General features: G+C 45.1%; 1 protein-coding gene across 1 annotated transcript; it reads left to right on the top strand.

Annotated features, from left to right (window-relative positions):
• The first annotated feature begins 2,223 nt into the window (after positions 1-2,223).
• LELP1 (late cornified envelope like proline rich 1) lies at positions 2,224-4,028 on the top strand. The gene is made up of 2 exons (XM_077916193.1): positions 2,224-2,380; positions 3,610-4,028. Exons 1-2 carry the CDS (start codon positions 2,231-2,233, stop codon positions 3,910-3,912), a joined length of 453 nt encoding a protein of 150 aa, XP_077772319.1. The 5' UTR covers positions 2,224-2,230; the 3' UTR covers positions 3,913-4,028.
• Positions 4,029-11,844: the final 7,816 nt, after the last annotated feature.

Raw genomic sequence — 11,844 nt, 5'->3', positions numbered from 1 at the left:
TGTCAACCAAACCCCGACCCAAAGGTGAGGGTGATAGCCAAGAGATTAATGTAACACTGCCATGAGTCTTGGCCTTTAAAGGAGGGTTTTGGGGATCCCTGGGTGGCGCAGCGGTTTGGCGCCTGCCTTTGGCCCAGGGCGCGGTCCTGGAGACCCGGGATCGAATCCCACATCAGGCTCCCGGTGCATGGAGCCTGCTTCTCCCTCTGCCTATGTCTCTGCCTCTCTCTCTCTCTCTCTCTCTCTCTCTCTGTGACTATCATAAACAAATAAAAATTAAAAAAAATAAATAAAAAAAATAAAGGAGGGTTTTGAAGACTGAAAAGATGATAAGTGTCCTAATGAAAGTCTAATGGATGATATACTTACATTCAGTGGGAATTTCTTGAGCAAGAAATAGGAAAGAAAGGAGAGAGAGGAAGAGGATAGCAGCTAGACAAGGGCCAGTAGAGATCACCACATCTTTTTTCTTTCTTTTTAAGATTTACTTATTAGAGAGAGAGCACGCGTGGCAGGGAGAGACAGAAAGTCTTACGCAGACTGCAACTGAGTGCGGAGCCCAACTCAAGGCTTGATCTCATGATGCTGAGATCACAACCTGAGCTGAAGCCAAGAATCAGATGCTTAACTGACTGCACCACCCAGGTTCCTCCAAATCACCACATCTTTTGACATCACTGCCACAATAACTGCCTTCTCCATAACCAGATTGCTAGCTTTAGTCCAGAGCTGAACAGCAGGTGAGGTGGAGTCTCTTGAGAGGAGTACAGAAATTGCTTCTCAACAGCTTTGAAGAGCTCATAAAAATGAAAAATATTGAGCAAAGAAAATGAATATCGAGGAGTAGGCTATACTGAGACAGTGGGCCTAATGCCAGCTATCCTGGTGGCAGGGAGTTAAATTGTGGCCCACTCTCCCCTTTTATTTGGGTTGCAATTGTGTATGACATCCTTTCTCCTTTGTAAATACCAAAATAAACCCTATAAAGGGGTTCCCCATCATCCCTGGTACATTTTCTCTTTTCTCCTCCAATCCTCTTTCATCCTTATCCACTCAGCAAACACCTGTTGTCCTGAACTGAACTCAAGGTCTCAGTCTGCTCAGTGGCACAGGCCTGGAGCTGCATTTCCACTAACTGTTCAAGATGTTCCACTATTACCACATTCAACATGCCCGGACTCATCTTCTTCTAACAGAAATCTGTTCTCTTTCCCCAGCACCCATTAACAATAACACCTGGGAGTCATCTTTCATAATTTTCTTCTAAATTTCCCATTAACTTAATCCCATAAATATACTTCTCTGATAATACTTCTCTTCGGAACACTTTCACTACCACCACCACTGCCTTCCTTCAGACCTGGTGATGTTTATAATTTCTTTGAAACAGGCCTTTGCCCCATCGCCCAGGCCATCCCACACTTTGCTGTCAGAAAACTCTGTCAACACCTTAGACATCATCATTTCACAGTTTTAATCAAAAGTCACTCATGGCTGTCAGTGAATGACCACCAAGATGAACTTTCCGAGTTCAAGGTATTATGTATTCCACCCCATTTGTCTTTCCCACACCAACTTCCTACGACCACCCTAGACACACCGCTGGTCCAACCACAGAGACCCAATGGCCAGGCCTTTGAAAAGGCAAGGAAAGAACTTTCTCAGAGGCAAATATTTCTACTCTAAGACAGGATCTGGGGTTAACCCAGTATGTCAGAACGAGTCAGGAGCACCAAACCCAAGGTTTATCTTGGCTATCAAGGGGTGGCCACTCCCTGATTAAAAAACACAAAAATTAGTGAGTTATAGGCAGAAACACAGAAAAAGAGGTAAAATAATCCCTGGAGTTTGGCTAGGTTGTGCGGAGTAGTAAAAAGAGGTTTCAGAATCTGATATTAGAAAAATAAGGAAAAGAGAATCAAAATGGATGTGAGCAGTCCAGGAAGCTCTCCTAGAAAGGTGGAGAAGGGGCAAGTTCAAAGGAATTAAAATCTGGGGGGACAGAGACCATGTGTAAAAAGAGCTTTTCTGCTCCTAGCAAGAATGAACCTCCCTATGCTTAGAGTTCGATAGTCTTCATCATGGTCTGATTTCGCCAGCGTGAATTTTGAGTGACCCTGGGAGGGAACAGGACAGCAAAGGAGATGATTTAGCACAGTGTATTTTCAAGAGCTTGAGTTGAACTAGCTGCTCTAGAGTCACACAACAATCGCTACCCGGTGATGCAGTGATGAGGTCACAAGTGGTGCTCCCCTTCCCCCCCATCCCTGGCTTCCTCAGAGTTAGGCAGAGGAATCAGAGGGAAAATCCACCTTCTCACACACAGCAATACCATCCACCTCACTCGACTACTTGTCAAGTTCACTACCAACACAAAGGGGTGAGTTGCATTTGGACAACCACACATGCCCTGCCTTTTTCCTCTCCTTTCTTAAGAGTGACTTAAAGCACCTCAGGCATTGAACAGGGTTGAGATGATGGTTATTTTTCAATGAAAGCTTCCTTTCATTTTCAGTAGCAAGAACTGAGCTATGCTCAGCTTATTTCAAGGAGAGATTCTTAACAATTTTGGAGTTTAACTTAATGATCTATTTCTCCAGAGAGCCATATTGCTTTTAAAACCAAATTAGATAAAAGTTACCTTTTATATTGTTAATCAAAGGAGTGCCAGTTAGATACAACTTGCAAGTATTGTCATTGGCTAAAAAGCCCTGTGCATATCTAGAAATCAAACCATCCATAGAAGACCTAGCTCAGGGCAAAACTCAAAATAGAAAATAGGGAAAATAAAATCATATTTTATTATTAAATCCTTAAAATCATTTTATGGCTCTCACATTCATATTTTCAGAGGAATTAGAATTTCCCAGTTCATCTCCTCCTCTCCTGACTTCTTCCCTTCCTCTAATCACGGGGAGGAGGATTGGAATGGTCCATGGGAGTTCAACCATGGTAGAGATGGAGATTCAATTATCTTCCCATCCCCAGTTTCCAAGGGAAGAAAGCAATTATCAAGAAAACAATGCTTTGAAAGCTTGGGCAAGGCACAGAAAGAAGTGTCCTGAGTCCCTGAGTTCCTAAACCCACTCATATACCCTCTCATTCCATCTCCAGAGGGTTGGGGAGGTGGCCCTGCAGGAGTTGTTTAAAACCCTTGTGCCATGGATGCCTTTAGCTGTCTGACCAAATTCATGACTTCAGAATAATGTATTTAAATTAATTAATTAAAAGACATGGACTTACAAATGATATCAATCATATTGGTACCATATGATCAAATATGGTTTTATCATTGGGAAGGGATAGTAGTTCCAGGACCCTAAGTTGAGAACTCCTGCTGGGAGATATGGAATGGAGACAAGGGTAAGTGAACAAAAAGCAGGGTAAGAGTGAAGAGACCAAGAAATGTTGTCATCAATCCACTCCATGGACAAGAGGACAGCCCAGAGGACAGCCCTTAAATGGGAATTTGGTATAGAGCCCCAACCATTCCAGGAAAATTTTTTGTAGAAGCAAGGATGGACAGGAAGTGTGAGTGAGAAGGCTTGCTGGTCCTCTTCCACCTTGCAGTGGTCTCCCACATACTACCTGTTGCATATTTCTTTGCAGGGCATAGAAAATCAAAGAATGTCGAGTGATGATAACAATAAATCTAGTGAACCCAAGAATGAGCCCAAGAATTGTGATCCCAGATGTGAACAAAAGTGTGAAGCCAAATGCCAGCCCAGCTGTTTAAAGAAGCTGCTGCAAAGGTGCTCTGAAAAGTACCCACGAGAAAAGTGCCCAGCACCACCAAAGTGCCCACCGTGCCCCCCACCATGCCCTTCTCCATGCCCGACTTCCTGCCCCCCCAAGCCCTGTGCCAAGCCCTGTCCTCCTAAATGCCCATCTCCCTGCCCACCCCCAGAGTGAGGTACCAAGGGTACCACTCAACCCACTACCTCCAACATCTCTACCATGTTCACCATCTTGGTGTTGAAAGCTGAAGCCATGAACTGACAAGTAAATATGTCCCTCTGCTGTGCAAAGCTTTCTTCTCCTGTTTTTGTTTTTGTTTTTGGTAGTTTGGGGTTTGTTTGTTGTTTTCCAGCACTAAAACACCAACAAGCAATCCCTAGAGAGTAAGGCTAGAACCCTGGCACTCCAAAGTCAACAACTTTTGAAGATAGCCTACCTTCTGGCCCCACCTGCTGCATAAAAGGATGTGGCATCTCCTGAGGGGTGTACGTAGGGAATGCAGACTGGCAGAGCCATAAATATGGCTGTTAACAGTGGTTCACCTCAGGAGCTCAAGTGGCCATGATGCAGAAAGAAGATGTAAGGGGGAAAGAAGAGTGGGATGTTGAGGAAAGGTCCAGTCCAGAAAGGCTGAGGAAAAATTCTGCCCTCAGCTATTAATCCCACTGCATAATGCTTGGGCAGAACACTCTGAAAACAGGCTGTGTGGGCTTAAACTCTAACTCTGCTATTTCCTTGTCTCTATAAAAGGAATGCTGATGCTAGCAGTGGGCTTACAGAGTTGTCATGAGGCTTAGGAAGTAAAGTGTGTCCAGTGCCCAATTTACTGGGACATAGCCAGCCCTCAGAAAGGGGAACACATGGTACCTATCCAGGTGTCACATGTCACACCTGAACATAACTGCTCTGTGCCTTTCTTCACCATCAGGCTATAAGTCTCCTGAGTACAATATTTAGGTTCTAACTTATGCCTATAAGCACAGCTAGGCCCTCATCTAAAAAATAAAAAGCAGTGCCTGGGTGGTTCAGTTGGGTGAGTGTCCAACTCGTGGTTTCAGCTTCATCATTGCAGCAGCATGAGATTAAGCCCATCATCGGGCTCTGCACTCAGAGGGGAGTCTGCTTGAGAGTCTCTCCCTCTCCCTCTGCCCCTCCCCCACTCACACTCATTCTCTCTCTGTAAAAAAATAAATCTTTAAACAAATAAATAAATAATAAAAAACAAAATTGGAGTTGTGGATTACACAATGTCAACTGGCTGGTTTGGATACTTTGAACCATACTTAGGTAACGTCTCCATGGAGAGAATTCTAGTGAAAGGTACACGGGAGTGTCAACATTCTAGTAATTTTAGTACAATGGAGTTATGTGTAACCAATGGAGTATTTTTATTTTCACTAGTCTTTGGATTTTCATTAAGTTTTTATTTCCCATGTAATAGAAAAAAAATTACATAATCATGAATATTTCAGAAACCCACCAAAGTCCTTTCATTTGCTTAATGAACTAAATAAATAAATAAATAAATAAATAAATAAATAAATAAAGGAAAAACATCTTCCTACATCTGAGTACACAACTTGGATGCCTTCCTTTGAGAGATAGGGTCTCAGTTCCAGGCCCCCAGTGGCTCTATGGCAGTGTGGTTCAGGTGTTGGTGCTCTCCTGGGTGGTTCTGAGGACTCTGGGGACAGACTGGGTGGAGGCCATCTCTGAGAACATGAAACCATCCATTTGCCAATTTAGTTCTTTTTCTCTCATGTAAATGAAACCAAAGATACACATCTCTTAATGGCTACTTTCCCAACAAAACCTGGATCAAAGGCAATGCCAGGGAAGATGGCTACAACGTGATGAGTGTGCTGCCTCCCTGCAGAATGCCATAATTACTCCCAGCCCCAGCGACAGTCACCAAGGCCCTGCCCCAAATGGTAAAGGGTTGTTTAAGTAAATTAGCAACACCTGAAAAATGGCACGATGAGAACCTGTGTGGTGTCAGTCTTGATGGCTCACAGATACTGTGATAGGGCAGGACCAAGCCTCTCCTTTCATGGAAAAGCTGTAAGAAGAGACTCTACCACAGACCCCCATGCATCATTGTTTCTTGAGAAGCAGGCAGTGCACTGCTGACCTTGCAAAAGGACTTTTAAGTCCTCCCAGACCGGGCCAGCTAGGGGCGTTGCTGTGAGCTGGGCCAATGCTATATGAAAGGGCTGGCACACAATCACAGGAATGTCTTGCTTTGAAGCTCTGCAGCTGGAAAGCACCCTAGAGCTCACTTTCATTCATCTCCTACATGCAAATGGCAGCTGGGGAGATGGCAGTAAGGAACCAGTTACCAAACCTGTCTTATTTTCCTGTCTTGCTTCCACATGACCAAATATTCCAGCCAGGAACATAAGCACAGACACATCCTGGGAGGCTTTATTGATGATAAGTTATAACTGCTTCTGTGCCCCAGCTGCTTATGCTCTGCAAAGAAATCAGTGGGTTAATACATTAAGTCAATTGCCAAACACATAAAGATGCTAAAATACAAATTGATCGTAAAATCCATAGCAGGTTATTTTCAGGTGCACTGGCTGCATAAAACCTGTGATGCCTTACCTACAGAGTTCTGGGCTCTCTCTTAGGCTTGAAGGAAATGATGCTCAGACTGCGGGTTCATGCTTTTCCCACCAGGAAAATCCCCATAGTTTCTCATCTATACCATCCAGAACCTCCTAACTGGATTCTGAGATTCCAAGTTCACCTTCTAGTCCTTCCTCCAGTGTAAGACAGAGAAGGCAGGCTGGCTAAAATCCAAATCTAAATATGTCACTCCCCTGCTTAAAACCCTTAAAAGGTTCCTTTTTGCCTAAAGGACAGCTTGAATGACTTGACCAGTCACGCATAAGTCTTCCAGAGCTGGCCCCCACCTCCTTGTCTGGCTTTACCTTGCCACTTCTCTCTCCTAGAACTGTGCAGCCCAGCATCAGGTAACTGGTGGCACTTTGGCACAGCAGAGAGTTTCTGGCCTGTGTGACTTTACACTTGTCTATTCTCTATCATTCTTCCTCTTCCCACTGAGTCCTCCTCTGAATAATCCACTTGAGCGGGTGGGTCTTCATCTCCCTCTGAACCCAACTCAGGGGTCACCTACTCTAGGAAGCTTCCCCCTCTGCCCCCGAAGGCTGGTCAGATGCCCCTTACTATGGTCTCAGAGAATCCATGCCTTTCTCCTATAACACTTACCTCACCATATTCTGTCCATCTATTTACACTGGGTTGTAAGTTCTTTGAGAACAGACACTGCCTGGCACACGTAGCAGATATTCAATAGCAATAAATGAGTGCACATTCAGTGGCTTTGGATGCACTTTTCCAAAGAGGAAAGGACTGCTCTGGGCTGAGGCCCTGGCTACTGTGTTATGTGCCCTTGCCACATGGGTCATTCCCAGAATTCAGGGATAGGAGAGGGGGACAGGGCTGAATATAGGTGGCTTCTGGCTGAGAAAAAAGCATCCCTGGCATTGGTCACTTTTCCCTTTGATCACAAGGTACAGATCCTGCCAGCCCTACCCTCCAGCCTCGCCTGGGAAGTACAGCCTGCCTCCCAGCAGATTTCTTACTTTGGAAGGCAGCATGGTAAAGGGAAATGTCTTGTCATCACAAAGACATGGATTCAAAGTGAGCTGTACACTCTCAACTGTGAGGCCCAGGCAAATTGTGTCACCTCAATAGGAGAAGTGGTCTCAGTTTCTTCCCTTGAAGAATGAGAAGAAATGTCTCATTGAGGTGTGGCGATGACTGACCAGTGAGATGGTATATGCAAAGCCCCCAGCATGGGAAACTGAACTTAGAAAGCCAGGACACAAAAGCACTCAAGAACTGGTTAGCACTTGGAGTCGTCACCCCTATCTATGATGGCACATGTCTTGTTCTTCTGTTCTGCTGTGGAGTGCAGTGGGCTTGAGGAGGAAAGAGAGAGTTAAAGAAAGGAAGGCAAATATCTTTGAAGGAAGTAGATTTACAAGGCCAAACCTCCCATCCTGTTCCCAAAGTGGGCCCCAGAACCCACAAATCACAGTAGGAGCCAGATGAGGACTTTTGCATCACTGAGTATAAGTGCTAGATGTGGCACAAAAAGTGCCCAGTGTCTCAGTTGTCTGGGAGAGGAAACTCAGCTCCAGAGAAGGAAACATCTTAAACAAGATCACATTGAGTTGGTTGCTAGAAGAGTCTAGGATTTCTAAGCCCAACTTAAGCCATGATGAGTCAAAGGGAAAAGGACTGAAGACTAGTATGAACCTAAACAATTTTGGAACATACTTCTCCCCATTTCCTGTGTCTGTGGTCTTTAACCTGGAGGCCATGAACCTCCTGAAGGTAAAGATGCGTACCTATGTATAAACTTCCTCATCACCTCAATACTATTAAGAACCATTGGCTGATCTGCATCTTTGTTGCTTTCCTGAAGTTTATAAAGAGTCCCAAGTGCAGTGATGTCCTAAATGTTTTTAAATGGGCCATTGCCTAGTCCAGGCATGAGCTAACCACATGATCTTAAAGTAGGCACTTAATACCTTTGTACCTCAATTGCCTCATCTTAAGAAGAATGCAGTTGATAAATAATGTAGTGCCTCTTATTTAAGCACGTGTTGAACTGAAACGAGGAAAGGGAATCAGGTGGCCTGTCATGTCCCCTCTGGGAGCAATGACCTGTGACCCACAACCCCTCCCACAACCTCTGATTCAGACTCTCCGTGCAGGGAACACTGGAGCAGGGAAGGGTGGTGGACTCTCCCTAAGGAGCCCACAAGCTCTCCAGAGTCACCTGCTCCCAGGGAACAGGGTGAGCTACATTCTGCACCATTTGGCTTTATCAGAGCCACTGCCCTGTAATATGCAGACTGGCCAGCCAAATGAATCAGAAGAGTCTGGGAACTTTTATGATCTGAACAAAGGCGATCGTTATTTGAATGAGGATGGTAGGGGGTGGGGAGGCATGGCCTGAACACACCTGACTCTCTTCTGCTGACCCTGTATAATCACACCCTGACTCCCAATAATGACAGCTGCAGAAATTTAAAATCTTAAATCTTAGATGGCATTCAATCAGATTAGCCCCAGTCTCACTGGATAGCTGGGGATGGTTAAAGTATTTAAGCTCCTTATCTTAAGATGTAGGGTGAGACAATCTCCCCAAAGCTGTCCAGGTCACAACTCCAGATACTGGGCCACTAAGGTTGGTTTTTGAGGACCTGGACCCCAAATACTCCCACTCTGTATCTAGGAAAAGATATGCCACCTAAGGTTATTCAGTCACTTGACTGGGCCACTGCTAGTCACAGAAGACAGAAGACTAGGCGGATTATAAATCATAATCTAATCAAGGAAGAGCCTCCTACCCCCCCACCACCACCACACAGTCATGCTTCCACATACTTACCAAGTCATATAGACGTCAAAGCTAACCATTCATGAATATCACAGTCTATCAAAGCTGCAATGGACCTAGCTTGACTCCTAGGCTACGTTTAGTATTTTAAAGATGAAGAAAATGAGGCCAGAAAGCCTCAGGGGCTTGCCTGAGGTCACACATCTTGTTAGGGACAGAGCCGGGTCTCTGGGCCTCTGCACAGTACACTGTCTACTACATCCCAGTGAGTAGAAAAGTATAAGAAAAGATGGAGTCCTGGGGGGGGGGGGCAGATAAAGGAGATGGAATAAGAACTGAGAGAATTGGAAAGGCTTCATGAGGGAGCTGAATCCTGATCAGTCAGATGGCACTAACATTCTGGAAGTACCTTGATAGCCCTAAGTGTGCATATGTTCTCAAATATATTCCTCATAAGGAATCTGTGAAGCACTGTTAACCTTCCCAACAAGAAGAAATCTAGGCTCTGAGAAGTACCTTATCCAGGATACACATACTCTTTGTAATTGAGTCAACTCCAGGTCAGTGGGGGTCCTGAGCCCAGTTCTTTTCTCATGCATCACTATGTGCTGGTCTTTGACTGAGGGGTTGACATAACCAATGAGTAAATATTTAAATGAGGGAGTGCTAAGTGGAATTTTAGTCTTCATTTGAGACTTCCCAAGAGCTTCAGACATTGGGAAAGGTGTATTAAATTTCTATTGATGCTGTAACCATAACTTTCGTGGCTTAAAATGACAGAAGTATATCATCTTAGAGTTCTGGAAGTCAGAAATCTGACACCGGTCTCTCTGGGCTAAAATCAAAATGCCAACAGGGCTATATCTCCTTCTGGAGGCTTTAGGGCAGAATCTGTTCACTTGCCGTTCCCAGCTTCTGTAGTTTGTCCACACTTCTGGCGCATGGTCTCCATCTTCAAAGGCAAATATGGTCAGTCAAACTTTTCTCACATTACATCACTGTGACACTGATTCTTCTGCCCCTTGGTCCACATTAAAGGACTCTTGTGATTACATTGGACCCACTTCACTGTTATCAGCTTACTGTGAGGCAGAGAGTCCTTTGAGAGAAGTTGAACTGTGGCCTCTTCCTAACTGCATTCACCCTCCTCCATGAGAACATGACCTGCTTTCTCCATTGTTCAGCAAATCCCTATTTGGTCTCCTCCTGAGGCTCAAAGACACAGAAATGCATGCGTCACAAGCAAGGACAGCTGATGCATCCTGTTGTAGAAAACTTCAGGAAATCTCAACCAAGCAGCCTCCCTTCCCCAGCCTCTCACCCACCACTTTTTTTTTTTTTAAGATTGTTTATTTATTGATGATAGATCTAGAGAGAGAAAGAGAGAGGCAGAGACACAGGAGGAGGGAGAAGCAGGCTCCATGCACCGGGAGCCCAACGTGGGACTCGATCCCGGGACTCCAGGACCGCGCCCTGGGCCAAAGGCAGGCACCAAACCACTGAGCCACCCAGGGATCCCCTCACCCACCACTTTCTTGAACCAGCCTCAGGCTCTCCTTTCAGCAGGGTTCTAACAGCATTCCTTCTTCCAGGCCTATAACACCCTTGCCTACCCTCCTTGCCTGGTAATTCCTACTGTACAGCAAAACACAGCACATTCATCCCCGAGCAGCCCTCTAGGACCTTCCATCCATCCAGGATTGAAAAAGAGGTCTTCTTTTGGGGCTTGGGGGCTTACCTCTGCCAATCTTCCCCATGAGATTGTGGACTCCTTGAAAGCAGGGTATTGAATGACTGAAAGAATGAATGAATAAATCTAGTGATGGAGAAGTTCTTGTCTGCTAGGACTCCACAGTGTTGCCTGTGAGAAATGGAAAGAGAAAAAAAAGAAAAGAAGGAAAAAGAGGAGAGCTCCCCAATCCTACACTTAATCACCCAGTTTCCAGGTTCTCTAAATTACCTTACCCCTTCAGATATACCCATGAGTCTTCCAAGTCTCTCTCCTCATCCTACCTAGCCCCACTTCCACCCAGCCCCAGAAGATCATCTCCCTCACAAGAACAGCAGCATGACTCCCCCACCCCTGGCACTTACCTCTTACAGGACACCAATGGTGTCCACGCTGGTGCTACCTAAATCCTCCATGCACCAGTCCTAAAGATCAAAATGTTACCTGGTCTGTCCTCAACTCACCTTCTAAAAACTATTTGGGGGATAAAGACTCCAAAAACTGTATAAGCCTTTAAAGGAACATCTGATTTTAGCCAAATACTTTTCTTAGGAAATGTCCTCCACTTCTTCAAGTTAAGGTGTCCACCATCATGTTTAAAGTCCCTGGGGGGGATCCCTGGGTGGCGCAGAGGTTTGGCGCCTGCCTTTGGCCCAGGGCGCGATCCTGGAGACCCGGGATCGAATCCCACATCAGGCTCCCGGTGCATGGAGCCTGCTTCTCCCTCTGCCTATGTCTCTGCCTCTCTCTCTCTCTCTCTCTCTCTCTGTGACTATCATAAATAAATAAAAATAAAAAAATAAATAAAAAAAAAAGTCCCTGGGGTTTGACCAACTTTAGCAAACAAGCACAAGCCCACCACTAAGTGGTCTAGGGGCTTCTTTCATAACAAATACTTTCCCATCCTCCAATACATGAGATCCTTCTCCACTCTCAATCGTCTCTTACGTTCACCTTCTTTATTCCTTAATTAATGCATTCACTCTATTAATGGTCA

Source organism: Canis aureus, chromosome 12, assembly GCF_053574225.1.
Source record: "Canis aureus isolate CA01 chromosome 12, VMU_Caureus_v.1.0, whole genome shotgun sequence".
NCBI lineage: Eukaryota > Metazoa > Chordata > Mammalia > Carnivora > Canidae > Canis > Canis aureus.
Note: the sequence above shows the minus strand (reverse complement) of the source record. Positions and strands in the feature narration are given on the sequence as shown.

What these genes read in the sequence shown, in the direction of transcription:
- LELP1 (XM_077916193.1), top strand. Translation starts at nt 2,231, where the DNA reads ATGAGGTCACAAGTGGTGCTCCCCTTCCCCCCCATCCCTGGCTTCCTC. An exon ending in TTCACTACCAACACAAAGGG is followed by an intron (nt 2,381 to 3,609) that starts GTGAGTTGCATT and finishes ATTTCTTTGCAG; the next exon opens with GGCATAGAAAATCAAAGAAT.